This window comes from Nuphar pumila, chromosome 2 (assembly GCF_984573655.1).
Source record: "Nuphar pumila chromosome 2, dmNupPumi1.hap1.1, whole genome shotgun sequence".
NCBI lineage: Eukaryota > Viridiplantae > Streptophyta > Magnoliopsida > Nymphaeales > Nymphaeaceae > Nuphar > Nuphar pumila.
In genome coordinates this window covers 84,534,435-84,553,827 of record NC_143250.1, presented here as the reverse complement: position 1 = coordinate 84,553,827, position 19,393 = coordinate 84,534,435, and the positions used below count along the sequence as shown (strand labels likewise).

Here is a 19,393-nt window from a genome sequence, read left to right as displayed (position 1 = left end):
TTTTTTGTTATAGTCATGTCTACTAACTTTCTGAAATTATTTGTAGGCTTCGAATCGCTTCGCGACTACGATGGAGGAGCAGGATGCGAGGAAGGTGTGGCAGAAGGAGGCTACAAGTCGATTTGCAGACATGCTGCACAATATGAAGACTGCAGCAAGAAATGCATATGGCGGGATAGATGATCCACTGTAGTGGAAGGGCCATGACCCTCCTACTATCATGTCAGATGTTTGGGATGCAATGCGCGACAAGTGGGCGGGACATGAATTTTAAAACCGCTCAGCGAAGGCTGCACAAAACTGAGCGAAGATGCCCGATTCCCATCTACACACAGGTGGATCTAGGACTTTTGGGAGCCATCTGAAGAAAATAACAACTCATCAATATATATATATATATATATATATATATTGTCAATTTTATAAGTATTGTTGCATACCTCTTAAATAATTTTTTTATCATTTAACTTCACAGGAAGCAGAAAAAGGAGGCATTGTGCCATACAAGGATGTATTTGTTAAAACACATAAATGTAAGACCACGAGAGAGTTCGTATCAGAGAAAGCGAGAATGACAACGGTATGTATTTATTGTATTAATAAATATTGTAATATAAAAGTTATCATAAATATTATAATTCTTAATTATTAATCCATATTGTAATCAATACTTTGTAGGAGTCATACAAGCAACAAATGGTAGAGCGATATGACGATGACTCCACTCAGCATCCACATTTTGATCCTGCAGCATGGGTGACTGCAACAGGTAAACCCAAAAAGGGTCATGTGTTCGAGTTTGATAGTAATATGAACACCTCACTAGTCATTGCCTCCTCCAGTCACGACTCTCAGTGTTCTCCCACTAGCATCAACTCCAAGCATCCGACTGACCCACCTAATTCTTGGGATGGTATTCGCCAGCTTGTTAAGGACACAATGCATGACTATTTACATGAAGCAATTTCCGACGTTGTTCGTAATGAGTTGTGCAACTTTTTTTGGGACAGAAGAACTTCGTTTGCAGATGCCTATCAGGTATGAAATGTTTCATGTCGTTATATTTCAAGCTAGTAAATGTATGATTTCATCACATATGAGCATGATTTCATCACTATGAAAGTTTGACTGCCTTATAACACATATATGCATGATTTCATCACTATTAAAGTTTTTTTACTACATTTGAACACATATAAGCATGATTCCATCACTATGAAAGTTTTTTCACTACTTTAAAACATATATATGCATGATTGAATCACTATAAGAGTTTTTTGATAACCTTAGAACACATATTTGCATGATTGAATCATTATGAATTTTTTCTGTCAGCCTTAGAACACATTTGAATTTTGTTAATATCCTTCACTTTATTGCTAGCTAGACTATGTGTAATTCACTCATGTTACTTTGATTGTCTTAACTTAGGTGCATTGCATATAATTTATTTCATTATATTTTGTTTATCAAATACTAACCTTTCTTTTCTCTTGTAGGATGTTGAAGATAATCAGTGTAGAGGAGCTGATGGAGGCATGGATGAAGGGGCAAATCGAGACAATGAAGAAGATGATGCACAAAATCTTGGAGATGATTAGATTTATGTATTGAATTTGTTGTACCTTCTTGTTGTTTCAAAAGAAACTCTTTGTAATTATTCACTTATAAATAATTAGAACTTGGCGATGATTATAGTGGATTGATAAATTGTTTGTAGTTGCTTTGTATATGTATTTTTTATGTGTACTTTATTTTTTATTCACAAAATATATAAATTGTATCACGAGAATTTTTTTCTCGATATTTATATTTTAAACAATTTTTTATTTTTTATTTATTTTTTACGATGGATATTATCCGTCGCTAATTAGTATCAGCCTCCAATTTAACAACGAATTTAGGACAGATATTTATCCATCGCAAAATTGAATCGACCAATGTTTTTTGCGACGGATTGTAATCCGTCGCAATTCTGTCACTACAATAGTGCTAAAATTAGCAACAAATTCATATCTGTCGCAAACCCAAATCTCTGCAGATTAACGACGGCCTTGCGACGAATCATAGCATTTGCTAATTCATCGCAATTTAGCGACAAAAGTAGTGACATATATGTTCCGTCGCTAATTAGCGACTAAAAATTTGTGATGAAAGTTATTCGTCGCTAAACTCTACCACGAGGAATTGATGACAGAATGCGTCTATCGCTAATCCACAGATTTCTTGTAGTGTTATTCCTAAATCTACTCTCCCTCCTACTCACACTCATCATATGGTCACCTATGCATAGGATTGGACCCTGAAGCCCAAACTTTTCCAAACAACCAAACACCCTCTACCTATTGCCCTTCTTATTGAACTATTCACTAACATTGAACTCACTGCCTTCAAACAAGCCCAAATTGAGTCTTATTGGTGTGATGTTATGCAAACCAATTTCTCTACCCTACTAAAAAATAACACTTGGACTTTTGTCTCACCTGAAATCTCATTGGATATAAGTGGATCTATCACATTAAAAGTGAGGCCAATAGATCTTTTGTGTGATATAAAGCATGTTTGGTTGTCAAGGGCTTTCATAAGGAAGAAGGCATGGTACCAGCATTTGAGTAATGTTCTTCTAAGCAATGGTTTTGTTGAATCTCATATTGATGTATACATTTTTATTTTGTGCAAACCTCATTTAACTACTTATATTTTGATATATGTTGATGGCATCCTTGTCATAATATAGAGTTTTGCTTTAAAGAATCTTGGGCCTCTATATTTTTTTGGGGCATTGAAGCAGTATAAACTAATGATGGACTACTTCTATCTCAGCACAAATATGTTCTAGACATCCATGCTTGGGGCCAAACCAATCAGCATGCCTATGTCTCCATCTGCACAGCTAACATTGGACAAACCATCCTTTTATGATCCAACACTTTATCGCAGTATGGTGAGTGCACTGCAACATGTGACTCTTACTCATCTTAATCTTGTATTTTTTGTCAACCGTGTGTATCAGTATATGCATCAACCGTCAGTTGACCACTAGAATGCAGTGAAATGAATTTTGAGATATCTCAAAAAACCTATTCATTATGGACTCTTGATAGGGTCGGCTGCTCTGTTCACGAATTATCTTTTCAGATGCTGATTGGGCAGGTTCACCTGATGATCACAAATCTACTTCTAGTTATGCTGTGCATCTTGGTCCCCATATTATTTTATGGAGTTCAAAGAAACATGCAACAGTCACAATTTCTTGGATTCATGCTCTCTTTCGATAACTGGGCAAAACATATCCATTCACCGCCTACCCTCCGGTGAGACATGTCTGCAACTTATCTTGTTGTGAATCATGTTCTTCACAGTCGTAGCAAATACAGTGAAATTGATGTTCATTTTATTTGGGACCACATTGCCAAAGGCAAATTTAGGGTGTCTCATGTTCCTTCATGAGACCAAATGCAGATGTTCTCACCAAAGCTCTCCCAATTCTGTGCTTTCAATTTTTGTGATCCAAACTCAATGTCTATCCCGAGCTGTTGTGCTTGCGAGGGGATGTTAGAATATCATATCCAGATCCAATCATCAGGTCTGGATCTAGATCCAAGAAGATTAAAAAAGCCCAAAATAAACAAAAAGTCTTCCCCATCAAGGAGCCCAAGAAAGGCAAATCAACTCAAGAGTGTATCAAAGAAGATGTTATGGGACTCACATAAGAGAGATCTCCATGTACATTTAGAATAGGCTAGATTTTAACAACTTGTGAAATTATCCCGTTTTTCATAGCTGGTGAATGTCAAAATTCCTGGACATGATATTTGTGACCATTGTTGTAAGAAGCAAATTGAATCGGCCGATTCAAATCAATTCAGCATGAAAATGATTTGATACAGGTGTATCGAGGCCCCTACTAAAATCGAGCAATTCAATCCCGAATCAGCAGTGTAGGGCTGATCTGCTGGATACTGCCTTAATCGATCAGGGTTGAATGTCTTTTTTTTTTGAATGGTTAGTTTTTGTTTACGCAGTGGATGTGTTTAGAATTTGATTAAACCCTATAATCCTTTCATTTCTGTATTTTCTCTTTTTAGATAATTTTCCAGAATTTTCTTTTCTATTGTTGTGGATTTTTTGAGGTTTTTTAAAATTGAATTTTTAAATATGACGATTCAATCAAGTTGATCCGAATGCTGAACCTTTTTGAAAACCGATCCAATTCTGAAACCAATTTTTACTACAATATTGTTTGCTACGCTGTCTGCTTCCCATTGTGTTGTTCCTAACTATTTATCCAGCAAAATGAAAAGAAAATTAGGAAAAAAAACAGCGATGTTCTACCCGAATTTATTGGGCCTGGGTCATGCCTGTCCAGATCCGAACACATCCAAAATCCAAGCTGATTGTTTCTGAGGTCATCTACTTAGCGTAATATGCGGGTTCTAGTTGGACATTTGTTTGCAGGTTGAGGTGGAATTCACCATTTAAGCTTATTTTAAAGTGAGGTGTATGAGCACTTAAAGTTCCCCAATGGGCTATGAGTAGTGGTATATGATCTCCCCATTAATGCTTTAGTGATTATGAATTCCATTAAGGATCCTTATGAAAACTGTTATAAAGCTAAGTGATTCAGGCTGCAGGAGAGAGAGAGAGAGAGAGAGAGAGAGAGAGAGAGAGAGAGAGAGAGAGAGAGTTTGGTGTGGTGGATGTCAACCATGAAGAGGTGCATGCCCTACATGGCCATGGTGTTGGTGCAGTCGGCCAATGTTGGATCCACTTTCCTATGCAAAGTTGCACTGGATAAAGGGATGAGCTTCTTTGTCTTCATAGTGTACCGCCACGTTATAGCCATCCTCATCTTGGGCCCTTTTGCTTATTTTCTTGAGAGGTAAATTTTCTCTCATCTCATCAGTTCATACACTCCAAATTAGGTCTGTTTGGATGCTAAGCGGCTGCCAAGGATTTTTTAGATGTGGGTCACGTAAGGCAGGGTGCCCTACTCGGGGGGTTTTCCTAGCTTCGGCCAGGGTTCCTCGTCATCAAAATATATATATATTCTTTCAAGTGGTAATTGATACAGATCGAGAATGTGCATGGAGGCGTGGTTAGGTGATTGGCTGGAATATTTTACAAAGTAGTTGGACCATGCAAAACACAGAAAATCACTAATGCTATTTTCTGTGTAAAGGGCAAACATAGAAAATCTGTGTCCCGCGGTTTTGTGTGTAAAACATAAAACACAGAAAATCGCTGCACGCACAGCTATTTTCTGTGTTTTGGGTGGTACGAATACTTTGTAAAGCACTCGAGCCTGATCACTGGATCTGCTACAAATGTGTATTTTGATGCAGGTGCCATTACAGGTCACGTAGTGTGTGCTTTACACACTGTAAAGCACCATGGTTGCTTTCATAACACGGTGAGATACCACTCTCTAAGGGTGCGTTTGAGTCCCTCGGATCTCAAACCCATTCAGGGATTTTAGTTTGAGATTATTGTATTTTACAGTGTTGTGAGAGGCGTACGCCTCAGTACTTGAAGCGTACGCCTCAGAGGCGAGGCACACTCTCAAGGTACTGAGGCACACACTCAGTACCTGAAGCGTACTGAACTGGATGGCGCCTCCTCCGGCGGCCAAAATCTGCGACGGAGTCTGACACAGGAACATAACAAACTTCACCGGAATCCAACAAACCATCGGCGTTTCTTCCGGAATCTGACAAACCAATATCGAAAAAGAGAAAAAAAAGAATTCCGTCCATAGAGACAAAGCGGATGACGCAAATCATCCCCTTTTTCTTCATCCTCGCGATCTCCCTCCTCCAGAAGATGGCATCATCCCAGCCATCGATAACTCGCCACCAGGAGGACTCCTGTCGTCCGATCGACCACCATACCCTCCGCTCGGACCAGCTCACTGTCCTCATCAATGGCTTTTCAGAGTCGCGTCTCCCTCTCCTCCAGGAACTCGCCACCGTCTATTCCTCATCTCCGGCGGTCCACTCCGTCTACGTCCAGTGGGGCAACCCCTCCACCCCGTCGGGAACCCTCAGAAACCTCTCCTTCCAGTCCCTTGGCGCCCCCATCTACCTCCTCCGCGACCCCAACGCTAGCCCGAATAACCGATTCCTCCCCCGCCCCTTCATCTGTACGCGGGCGGTGGCCATCTGCGACGACGACATTCGAATCGACGCCGACTCCCTCTGCTTCGCCTTCCAGGTGTGGCAAAGCCACCCGGAGAGGATTGTCGGATTGTTCGCCCGGTCACACGAATTCGATCTCAGCCAGAGGTCATGGATATACACGATGAGCTCGAATCGGTTTTCGATCATCCTGACGAAATTCATGGTGGTTTCGGTCGATTACCTGAGAGAGTATTCATGCCGGATTCCGGCGAGGGTTCGGGAATTGGTGGGCGAGCAGAGGAACAGCGAGGACATGGCCATGAAATCTGAAGGCCTTGAGGCATACGCCTCGCTTCATAACATGCTCAACGCCTCATCGCATTTAACAACCTTGGTATTTTATTCATGTATCTCTGCCCCAACCCCACATCCCTTCCCCAACCCCAAGATGGGGCCAGAAATTGTAAATTTCAATTAAAATAGAAAACCAAACGCAACCTCAGATGACTACTGCATGAATAAATCCAATTCCAAGATATGAGCAATCAAAAGCAGTCTAATACCAACAGGAGGCTCCGCTTGTCTGGTAGGAGCAGCTAGTGCACGTCACCTTGTGTTGGGACGTTGCAAGTTCAAAACACAAACCACCACCACTTGGATGGGCTGGCCAGCCTGGCCTTGCTAGTGCAAGGTTGCCCAATGCCTAGCACGAATTCAAATAAAAGCATCCCTTTAAAGCAAAAAAAAGAACTCAATCGTACCTCACATTTTAGGAGCGAGACAATTAAGTAAATTTCTTTGTACTATGTGAGCCATACAAACGTATAGAACTTCTCTCATAAAAATTATGCTATAAGGTCTCTCATTAAAAGATCGCCCATCTCCCTTTGGCTAATACGGTTCTGTTCTACCGATGATGCTCTCCAACCCTGTCTTGTGGCATAGTCAATTTATATGGGGGTGCAAGGGAGATGGGCGATCTTTTAACTGTGCTTGGCAACTAAGTGAATGATGAACCACAAGAGCTCCACACGGCGCCGCCGTGCTAGGTGGGTCTCCTTAAGACATTCAAGTTGAAGGATGTGGAGAGTTCGATACTCGAGTGTGTCCCTTGCCATAAGGTCAAAGCAGCTGGTTCTCTGGTAGATGAGAGATTGTGGCTTCAAGGTATACATTGCCGGGCTTGGTGACCTGTCGACAGGACTTTCCAGCATGGCAACTCTCTCAACCCAGTGTTAGTTTCTTCCTGTAATAAGTCGGGGGAGAAAGATAAATTAAGGGTACGTTTGGTTCGATCTCATAAGTTTTGAGTTCTCATGAGATTTAAAAAGTGAATCTCATTTGCACAGCAACCCTTTGCAAATGAGACATCATGAGATTTGAGTTCTCATTTGTGTGAGAAATTGAATCTTATGAGACCTCATGAGATGCGAGTTAGCATGAGATTTAGAAAGTGAATCTCATTTGCACAGCACCCCACAAGCAACCAAACGTACCCTAAGTGTATATTTACACAGATAAAGGCATGAAGGGCCACGAGACACTTCACAAACCCGCCAAAATTAAATCAAGCATTTCACATCCAAAGGATATGATGATTTTCACCAACCATTATTTTTAGTTATCAATGTTATGTAGGAATGCTCAAATCATAGCTTAACATTATGTTGATTTTTTTTTCTAAAGAACATTATGTTGGTTTAACTTTTCGAGTATAATACAGGAAAGTACGCCCCAGGCTCACATTTTCAATAGCCATGAAGATCTTTGTTCTCGCTCTCTGTGGGACTACCATCCAGCAAAACCTATACTATGCTGGCCTCAGCTGTACTTCCCCAACCGTAGCAACTGCCTTGAACAATATCATCCCTGCAGGGACCTTTCTCTTGGCTGTCTTGCTCAGGTCACACTCTTATCCAGCAGTAGTTTTGTTACAGCTTCTTTTACGATGCTTAATTGATATAATAAATACAGCTAATAACTATGCTAAACAGAATCTAATGTTAAACACGAATGCTGTTGAACATGAGGGTCAATTTGTTTCTTCAGGATTGAAAGAGTCTGTTTTCAGAGTAAAGCTTAATCTAGTAACAGGGACGTAAACTGTTTGGATTTAGGTTGGATCCATCAAATTCCATATACAACTAATTGTTTCTATCAAATTTAGATATTCATCACATTCGGTAGCTACCATATCTGCATCTGATTATAACCAGATATGGTTTTGGCTTAACAAATTCGACTAAATGGATATGATTTAGCTAAGAACGATATACTGATACTGGTATAGGTACAGGATACAGGTACGGGTACACAAGGCCCTCAAAAGTTTTGGGTACGTTCTGCTTGTAACATCTATCTAAAATTTTTGAAATAAACATTTATACGAGATTTTGGTATGTAGTTTCCTTGATGAGGGTACGAGTTTCTAACAAAATTGATTTGAGTTTTTGGAAATTAGATCTCATCATTTATGTTATAAGAATAATGACCATATAGATGAAAAGAAATGTTTAAAAAAAAGCACTAAAAATTAAACACATAATTTCCCATGTATAGCTATAACAATAGGTTAATATCTCAAGTTACATGTTAAAGCAAAGATTTGAAAGCAAAATGTTTAAGACAATGGCCAAATAAAGAAAAAACTTAGAACAATCTCAAGCTAATATGGCTAATAATGTAAAGGTTGTTTCTTTTTTTGAATTTATAAGCCAGAGAAATCGCACCCGGCACAAAGACCTGGTCGTGCTGGCTCAGCCTGCCATACCTACGGTCATCGTGCCGACAACGAAAAACTCTGAGGCTAGGACCCCTGCCCCTGGGGCCTATGCTACTCATTGGCTTGCGTAGAGAGGCGATGCCCATGAGAATGGAACATTGACTGCCCGTCAAGCAGCCAAGGCCCCACCCAACTACACCAACCCTTCTTGGGGCGTAAAGGTTGCCTCTTGCAGCAAGAATTTGTAAAAGGCATGCAATTATTAGCATGATGTATTGAGTGTCTTCCAAATCTCAACCATGAAATTGATATAAAAACTACAAAAATCAAGTTTAGATTAAAGAAAAAAAAATGATCGGCCATAAGTGCCTCAATGATAGTGAGAGAAGCTTGCTAATGGTTTCAATAGAAGTGTGCTAGATCTACTTATATAAGAACAGTGTAGAAAGGGCTGCAGAGATCTTATTATCCTATCTTACCTTATTTAAGAGGGATACAATGATTGCCACCACCACATATAAAACCAGGCTCGGTACTAGCTTCACTTGTACAGGGGGACTGTTTTGTTATATTCATAGGGACAAGTTTCATATACACTTAGAAACGAGTTTCTTGGTGTTTTGAAAACTTGTTTCAATGATTTTGAAACCAGTTTGATGTCGGTATCAGGTACTGGTACACGCAAAATAGAGTTTTTATGCAACTATGGTTAAACATGAATGCTGCTGAACATGGGGGCTAATTTGTTTCCTCAGGCTCGAAACAGTCTGTTTTCAGAGTGTCCGGGGCAGGGCAAAGATTTTTGGTACTTTATTCAGCATAGCAGGGGCATTAGTGTTTACACTCTGGAAAGGGGTGCCTCTCAATAGACTTAGGACTCCTCTTATCACCATTTATGAGGAAGCTTCAAGTAGCCAGAGGCAAGATGATTGGATCAGGGGTTCAACACTCCTTGGAGCCAGCTACATTGCTTACAGTTTATATCTAATCTTACAGGTCTGTGCAATATATCATTAATCTTGTATCATTAATATCACCTACCAAGCAAGCATTTATATTTTTGGTGCAGCTGCACATATAGTGACTAACATTGGCGATATTTTGTAAATTTTGCTAAAAAATGGATATTTTCGTCTCTATTTTAAATGGCTAAAACACTGCCATATTTTAAAAAAACCATGATTTTATTGTTTGAATAAAAAATTGTGACAATATCATGATAATTGCATTTTCATCGGTATTCTTATTCCTTTTTGCATGTTTTGTTCCTAACTTTTGCCGACATTTTGCCGATGAAAATGTAAGAAAAACAAAAAAAATTCAATTCCTTTTACATTATTTGTTCCTAACTTTCGTCAACATTTTTCCAATTAAAATGTAAGAAAAACAAAATTCTTCAATTCCCTTTTACATATCCCAACTTTTGCCACTAAAAATGTAAAGAAACAGAAATTTTCAATTTCTCATGAGAATTTTGCTGCTGTCATTTTCTTCTCGTTTTAGGAGCTTTTGTCACAAATGCTGTGACTAAAAGCTATTACATGTTTTGTCATGTCCAGGCTATTGTTTTTCAGTTCTATTCCGCACCGCTATCAATAACAGCCTTAACCGGTTTGTTTGCATCTTTACCATCTTTCATAATCGCTCTAGCATTTGAAAGGCGCATGGATGCTTGGAGATTGGGATGGAACATACAGCTCCTTACCACCATATATTGTGTAAGCTTTAGTTTTAGTATGAACAACTGTTTTGAGTTGGTGAAAGAGGTTGACATTTGCAAGTGCAGGGAACCGTGATCTCAATTGGTGTGTACTATCTACAAACTTGGTGCATAAGCAAGAGAGGTCCAGTCTTTGTGTCCATGTTCCAACCTCTTGTGCTCGCGGTTGTTGGAGCCCTCTCATCTCTTCTTTTTGGGGAGCAACTTCACTTGGGCAGGTATGTCTAATAGTACAGCCATAAAATGTGAAAAACAATTAGCCGCAAAGGGGTTTGGCGTAGTGGAATGGGGCCTAGGCCCATTAGACAGGTGCTAGATCTGGGCTCTCCTTGCACATTAAGCCTAAGCAAGGGGACTCCCTGAGGGTGAGGGCCGGGTGCACTGCCGTTTTACTTCGCCAGAGAAGTGACCATAGGTTTGGCAGGCATAAGTCCAGCGTGGTCAGGTCTCTTACTCCTAGTGTGGTTTCTCCATCCATAGAAAAAAGAAATTGCGAAAAAAATAGTTTTGATGTGTATCTTTATTTATGTTTTATTTTTTGGTCTTCTTTTTTTAAGTTGACATAAGTAAATTGTTTTCTTGTTTGCAGTTTGGTTGGTGCCATTATCATTATGTTGGGTCTCTATTGTATATTGTGGGGTAAGAGCAAAGATAACCAGGTGGCTCGCACCAAGGATGAGTCCGGGGAAGAGCTAGGTGCCAGTGAAGCAATAGGGCATTTGTAGAGTGGCTCCCCAACCAAATGTGCATGTTATGCCTGAATAATGAAATGTTAATACTGCTCTGATATCAGTAAAATGTCACCAACAATCTCATTTCAAAACCACCTCCTAAATCTTTTAGGGCACGTTTGTGTGAAGCGATAGATAGTCCACTGACTATTTGTATTGGCATAAAAATCGGGGGAAAGATAGTCCCGCTGCTTACAAAAACACATGGAGAATCTTTTTTGTGTTTCCTTGCAACCCTTAGACCATATAGAATATTCTAGAAGTTCAGTTATATTCCAGTACTGGACCTTCCATGTCAGTTTAAAATGATTGTGCTTGAATGATGTTTTGTATGAACAATAAAGTTATCATATGCTGAGGGGATAATTTTCTTTAAGAAATACTAGAGACACTCAATTGAGATAGTGGGGCACTGGGGCTTTAATTAAGTCATCTAGCTATCTTTGTTCAACCCCAATTTCAATATTTTACTAAATAATGTGTTAAGTTAAACTTGTTTCATTGTGTTAACACTTTTGTCTTCTATGAAAGCGTTTTTTTTTTCGTGAAAAATATAAACCTTGATCTCTTTTTCTCACCCTTTAATTCAAATAAAAGTCTATTGCCTCTTCAAATGATGTGTGTAAAGGGTATGTTTATGAAAAACAACACCGATTGTCATTTTCTGTTGGAAAATCTCAGAGAGCTAAAATGCCTCTAGAATTGATTCATGTAGACTTATGTGGCCCAATGAAAAATCTATCTTTGAACGATAGCAAATACTTTATGCTTATTACTTATGATTTTACTTGAATGAGTTGGGTATTTTTTCTTACTCAAGATGCTATCAATCACTTTAAAGAATTTAAGGCTTTTGTAGAAAATGAGTGGACAAACTATCAAAATTCTCTGCACTAACAGAGGGGGAGAATTTTTGTCTGATAATTTAGGCATGTTCTATAAAGGAAATGGCATTCGTAGGTAACTCATAATAAGAAAAACACCACAGCAAAACAATGTAGCTGAATAGAAAAATAAGACAGTGGTGGAAATGGCCCGAAGTATATTGAATGAGAAGCACTTACCTTATGAATTTTGGGTAGAAGTTGTAAACACATCGATACATCTCAATATTTACCAACAAATACAATTCAAAATAAAACTCCATATGAAGATTGGTGGAAACATAAGCTTAATTTAAGTATGCTGAGAATATTTGGTTGCATAGCTTATGCTTTGATTCACTCCTCGGATAGATCAAAACTGGATAAAAAAGCGAAAAATGTATTTTTGTTTACTATAGTGGTGAGACCAAGGGTTATCACCTTTATAATCCTATTACAAAGAAATTAATCATTAGACAAGATATCATTTCTTATTAGAACAATTGTTGGGATTTGAATAGAGAAGGAAAAGAGCATCTTTCACTTAAAGAAGCGGTGGAAACATCTTATTCAAAAGAAAAAGAAAAACATCTTTCATGGGTTCAAAATAAAACTCCATATAAAGCTTGGTAGAAAGATAAACTCAATGTAAGTATGTTGAGAATATTTGGTTGCATAGCTTATGCTTTGATTGCTCAAAATTGGATAAAAACAGTGAAAAATGTATTTTTGTTGGCTATTGTGGTGAGACCAAGGGTTACCACTTTTATAATCCTGTTACTAAGAAATTAATCATTAGACGAAATGTTATTTTTTATGAGAATAATTGTTGGGATTGAAATAGAGAAGGAAAACAACATCTTTCACTTATGATCTGATGAAAATGTCTAATTCAAAAGAAATGTGGTGGAAACGTCTCATTCAAAAAAGAAAAAAAGTACCATCATCTATGGTGGAGGAGCCTTCTAAAGAGAAATTCATGGAAGATGTTGAATCAACATTTGATGTTGAAACTCCCACTAAGAAGGTACGATCTTTGGATGATATCTATAAATGTGCATTTACTTTTTGGTTGCGAAACCTTTGCATTATGAAGAAGCATGTGAAGATGAGAAGTAGTTGAAATCAATGAAAAAAGAAATACATGCTATTGAAAAGAATGGTACATGAGAGCAATTACTGATTTGTCTCAAAGAAATGATCTAATTGGCATGAAGTGGTATATAGAGTGAAATATGATGCAAATGGTAAGATACAAAAATAAAGCAAGGTTAGTTGTAAAGGGTTATATGAAAAAATATGGAATTCACTTCTTTGAAACTTTTTTCTTGTTGCCAAATTTGAAATACTTAAAATTGTCTTAGCAGTTGCAGCTCAATTGAAATGGAAAGTGTTTCAATTTGATGTTAAATAAACTTTTTTGAATGGTTATTTAAATGAATATGTCTATGTTGAGCAACCACAGGGATTTGTTGTTAAAGGGAAGAAAGAAAAAAATTATAAATTGAACAAAGCTCTCTACGGGCTTAAGCAAGCCCCTAAAGTTCGGTACAACAATTTCACCAAAATTTATTTAAGAGAAGTAGAAGTGAACCCACACTCTATGTAAAGGCGAAAGGTTAAAATATGCTCGTGGTAATCGTGTATGTAGATGACATTATCTATACATGAAGCTCTATTGAACTTTAGATGGAATTTAAAAGATGCATGACGAGTGAATTTGAGATGTTTGATTTGGAACTATTGCATTATTTTCTTGGTATTCATGTTATACAATCAAATCAGGGTATCTTTATTTTGCAGGAAAAATATGCAATGGATCTTCTCAAGAAGTTCAACATGTTTACCTTTAAAACATGTTCAACTCCCATGAATGCCTATGAGAAATTGAGTATGGATGATGGAACAACAAGGGCTAATGAAAGGCATTTTAGAAGCATGATTAAAGGATTGATGGATCTCACTCACACACAGTCAGATATTATGTTTCCAGTCGGTTTGATTTCGAGGTTTATGCACAATCCGTCTGGGCATCACTTTGGAGCTGCTAAGAGAATCTTATGTTATATATGAGCCACTACAAACTTTGAAATTTTATATAAACCTGTTACTAAATTTAATTTGATTGGTTTTTCAGATTGTGATTGGGCAGGTTCTATATATGATAAAAAAAGTATAAGTAGATTTGTATACAGATTTAGTTTGTGTGTTGTTTCATGGAGCTCAGAAAAGCAAAGTTCGATAGTTTTATCATCTTCAAATGATGAATACATAGCCGCTACTACTGCAATGTGTTAAGCAAAATGGATGAGGCAAATTTTGAAGGATTTGCATATGGAGCAAAACAGTCCAACCATGCTCTTTTGTGACAAGTCAATAATCTCGATTGCAAAAATCCAACATATCACATAAGGACCAAACATATCGAACTTAAGCACCATTTTATTAGAAAGGTAGTTGCAAGTGGAGAAATCATGTTGAAGTAGTGTTCTATGAATCACCAAGTTGCTGACAGGTTCACAAAGGCACTTTCATATTCAAAATTTGTTGAATTCATAACATCACTTGGAATGTGATGCAGAGCATCCAGAGGTTCAGAGTTCAGAAGCTGAGTTGGATCCCAGTCCAACTCTGCAGACCTGATCTGGGCATCACTACCCGAGGCGATCCACCCATGTTCAAGACATCCCTTGTCTTAGTGGATCCAGAATTTAGTCGATGCTCGCCTTGATCCTTCGCTTGATTCCATTACGCTGTTCATGAAATCATATTTTGGACATTTTGTTGTCAATCCTTATTTTATATAATTTTTATTTTATTTTTAGATGCTGGATTCTACGGATCCGGATAATTCTAGTGCCCTATAGGATTGTTTTGCAGCACTAGAGGGTGTATAGGGTACTCAGGGTAGTTTTTTTTTTTGATTTAAAAAAAGTCAATATCGTGAAGGGTTTTTGGAGCAAAAACATCATTTAGATCTTGGATCTTATTCAAAATCCAATTCAATCCAAACCCTAATTGGCACCACTTTGGGTTGGACACATATAACCTCTTTTTGAATCAGTTTGACCGTAGGAGGTCAAAAGGGGATGTTGGAGAAGCAATGATAGCCATTTTTGAAAGGAGCCCATGCATTAGGCAAGTGGGCGGCGACTTGGGGAAGTCCTTCTCCCTTTGTGCATGATTGAAGCAAGTGGGCGACAGCATTATGACACATTTTTGAGGGCTTAAGAGCCTCATGGTGGTCGACCATGGGCTGGTGACTTTTGTTTTGAGGAAGAAAAAAAAGAATTCGAAAATGGAGCGGAGAAGAGAGGTTTGAAGGTTGAAGACAATTCTAGTATTTTGGCCATATCTCCCTAGATACTGGTCCAAATTGCTTGATCTTTAACTCGTTTGAAAGATAAGATCTTGTTCTACAAGTTTGGTTTTTACTACTTGGCTTGATTTGACTCGGTTAAGCCAGTAAAGTCTATAAGAATTTACCTACTGACAGCATCCATGATTTTTGTGAGGAGAGTGAGCTTCTAAGAAGTCATTCTCGTGGTGGTTGTGACAATATTTGTTCATGGTTTCTGACCTTCAAGATGTTTATTCAAGATTGTTCATGGTTCAATATTGGCATCAGTTTCTTTCCACCGACGGCCATTGTCATCTTCAAGCCGGATATTCGCTGGTTCATCATTTTTGCTTGTTTACTTTTATCGTATGTAACGTGTGTTGATCATCTCATTTTGCTTGTAAGTGTGACTAGTTCATTGTTCCTTTTGAATGATTCATTAAGTCATTTTTAAGTTAAAAATTGGATCATTCAATCAAGATAATTCCCAGAATATTCAGTGTAGTTTGGAATTCGTTGTTACATAAAAAAACGTGAAAACGTTATCTTGGTTCGTCAGAGACCTTTTTAAAGAAATGATCGTATCGACCTCGATACAGATCTGTTTCTGACGTTCTTTAGCTTCCTGAAAAGTTAGAATGATTTTCTACAACTTTGTAGTTGAAATATTTCTGAGATCCATTCATTTGTGCGCCTAAAATTGTCTGTCAAAGTGTCGGGCTGACAAAAGTCTTGTACTTCTGTTCTGCTACAGAACATCCGTAGTTGTGCTTTGTGTTTTTCACTTATCTAAAGATTTCCTACATGAAATTTAGATTTTTTTGATTCTGTGAAAAACTAAGATCTAAATCTACATCTTTCATGTTTAAAAATTGCATTGAATTGTTGTCCTTGTGCTCGAAAAATATCAATTTCTTCTACTGTTATTTTGCTTGGAGTTTTTGGTTTCATGCTCGTTAACTATTACCATTTTATAACTTCAAAAATTCATAGCGGTTTGTAGAAATATTAGAAAATTACGATCTTTAGTGTTCTGGAAAGGTCTGGATCTGAACTTCGTTTTGTCAGTTGTGAGTTTCAACAAACTCTATCGTTTGAGGGGTTGAAAACCCCTTTGAACAATTTGTCTATGAAATTCAATAGTGTCTTGGACTTGCTTATCTGTTCGAGTTCCGAGTTCGTGGAGAGGACATCCCTATTCCGAATCTGGTGTTTTTGGATTCGTTGAAAAGCTGTGTGAGTCACGCATGACTTTCATTTGGGCCGTCTTTGTTGAAACAAAGTGCCCGGGTCCCAAAAATCTGTTTCTCAGAGTTCTGTTCAGACTCTGCATCGTTTAAGCTTCTACGTGCGTTTGGATCCGTTTGGATCCTGAATCGTGAATCGGTATGTATCGAGTCCACATCATACCATTGCATCATAATGGTTGGATTTTCGCATCAAGGGAGAGAAAGTGTGGTTGATGCTCCAAAACTGTTGGAGCATAAAAAATGTCGAGCCTTTGACTTTGGGGGGGTTTGAGTGGGACCCATGATAATAAAGAGATAATTTAGGATTTTTTATAACCTCTCCCCACAATTAAAAGGGTTTTGATTTCTAGTTTGTGGACCTTATTAAATCATATGAGGATGTTAAAAGTTTTAGGTAACCCTCACCCCACAATTAGGAGGTTTGCGGTTGCGAGTTGCAGGATTTTTTTAACTCTTAGTTCTCTTTTTTAATATCCCGGGGCCTCCATGTAATTATTTTGGAGTTTCTTTTGAGAGGTAAAAGCAAAAAATGGGTGAGTGGTCCAGCCCATGAGTCATCCTTGTTTTTTATAAATAAATAGTGGTTAAGCTTTGTCTAAGTGTGAATCATCTTGAATAAAATATTAGTGAAGTATTTCTTGTTTCCTCTTCTCTTCTACTATTTTCTTTTTAAGTTAATACTACATTATCTTCAATATTAGAAGGTGAACTGAGGCTTCACCCAACACTAGCTAGCTATCTTTTTATTTTCCTTTCCCACCCTGAATGAAACAAACATCAAATCATTATGGTGGCACAACTGAGCTCCAATTTTTTCCCCACCACTCACTTGTTAAGTGTAAATCCTTTAGTACCTCCCCCTATTAAAGCATTCTCACGAGAAAGCTGAGCTGGAAGGATTTTTTCAAAAATCCGTGCCCCTTTCCCATGAAAAGCATTTCCCTTTCATGTGAATGAATCCAACAAGCCCTGAAAGTGTGCAATCACATTGCACCTGATCTTCGCTTCCCATTTTTAGTCCCGCTTCGGAAATAGTCATGACAAAACCTGACGTGAATTGAATCAACCCCGGTTACACCCCTAGTTGGACCAAAGGATAAAACCATCTTCTATTCTTAAAAACGATGTATGCTCACAGATCCAAGCATAACTGGAGGGTTTGAGGAGAGATTAATTGGATTAATGTGAACTCTGAACAAATCTTGCTTTAGGATGGAGTTATGCTTGTAAAGAATTTCAAGCAGGCTGCAATTTGAGGTTAGTGCTAATTCTTATGGATTTCATTTCCTTATGTTTCCTTATTAGCAAATAGATTATTAAACATACTTTTGGACAGTTGGATCTCTTATACCGATCAAATCTCTTCATTCCTTGTTAAGATATGCTTGGTGTCTTGTTTCTCCAACCTTGTGTGCTATTTTCTGTGATTCAATTTTTTTCCAGAAAGAGAGGTGTCATCTGGCAATAGATGTTGCTGATGTACAAATACTGCCATTCATCATTTCATGAGGCTCTCTGCAAAAAAGTCGTTATGGTGTTTGGTCTCTGTACATAACATAGTGTAGGAAAATTCACATGATTAACTTCAAGCGAGTTGGGTTGCCGAATTCAATGTTTTTCTGTGATGCATTTGTTCTCCTTGCTCTTCCCACACAGCAAGATGTAAAGGTCAATCACTATCACCACAGATCCTTACACACTGCACAAATTGCACTCATTCTCCTTGCTCTTTCCACACAGCTAGATGTAAAGGCCAATCACTATCACCACAGATCTTAACACATCACAAATCAGAGAGTTTCAGAAAACACTAAAAAGTAGACTAGAAAAGAATGGCCTTCGTTATGTGAAACCACACTAAAAGAGACAAACCTCAGGATAAAAGAGAAAAAAAAAAAGAAACCACAAGATTTACATGGTTTGACACTCAGGCCTGCGTCCACAGGCGAAAGAGGAGCAAAAATTCTACTAGAAAGATGTGAGAAAAATGCAACAACAAGATACAAAGCTCTCAAAACCCTAATTCTTAATACACCAAAACTCTCTTACCCAACTCCAAAAGGAAGCCAAAATAATATGACTAAGGGCACAAAATCTTAATTAGCACAAAAAGAAAAATAACAAAATTAGACAGGTCCGTGATGGGCTCCAAGCTTGGGCCTATCAGGCCAAGCCCTCCGCGGCCAACACAAACCACATTGAAAATTTCCATTGTATGGTCTTCAAAAATACTTTTGGATCCAGCCATGGATCAAAATAGGTTCAGGATTCAAGACTCACAACAACAACATCAAATGAGGATAATTGAGATCTCATCCACTGATGTTTATGCATCATATATTTGGTGGTATTCATTAGATGCCCTCATTGGGACTCAATGTGAGGTTCAATGCCTTCCATTCCTAGATAAGTGGCACCATCCAAAATGGAGCACACTACCAGCTAAGTGATTGAGATCATACATGAATTAATAAGAGGGGGAGGGACCCACCTTCCTAGGTGCGTTCGTTCATGCAGGAATGACGGAGCCTACTAGGACAAGAGGGACAAGACCTACTAGGACAAGAGGGACAGGAACGAAACCGACCACTAAACGCGCACAAAGGCTTAACAAGGCAAAATTATGAGGGAAAACTATTGCTGGATTT

General features: G+C 38.2%; 1 protein-coding gene and 1 pseudogene across 1 annotated transcript; both read left to right on the top strand.

Annotated features, from left to right (window-relative positions):
• Positions 1-5,769: 5,769 nt before the first annotated feature.
• On the top strand, positions 5,770-6,597 carry LOC149845900 (glycosyltransferase family protein 64 C3 pseudogene; annotated as a pseudogene).
• A 1,279-nt stretch (positions 6,598-7,876) lies between these two features.
• LOC149845899 (WAT1-related protein At5g64700-like) lies at positions 7,877-11,286 on the top strand. Its single transcript, XM_089989706.1, has 5 exons — positions 7,877-8,022; positions 9,597-9,837; positions 10,401-10,559; positions 10,628-10,779; positions 11,151-11,286. The coding sequence occupies exons 1-5, from the start codon at positions 7,877-7,879 to the stop codon at positions 11,284-11,286; spliced, it is 834 nt and encodes a 277-aa protein (XP_089845832.1).
• Positions 11,287-19,393: the final 8,107 nt, after the last annotated feature.

Excerpts from the sequence above, each read along its gene's own strand:
- LOC149845899 (XM_089989706.1), top strand. The coding sequence starts at position 7,877 with ATGAAGATCTTTGTTCTCGCTCTCTGTGGGACTACCATCCAGCAAAAC. Across the intron at positions 8,023-9,596 it reads CTCTTGGCTGTCTTGCTCAG|GCTCGAAACAGTCTGTTTTC; the intron begins GTCACACTCTTA and ends TTGTTTCCTCAG. Across the intron at positions 10,780-11,150 it reads GAGCAACTTCACTTGGGCAG|TTTGGTTGGTGCCATTATCA; the intron begins GTATGTCTAATA and ends TCTTGTTTGCAG.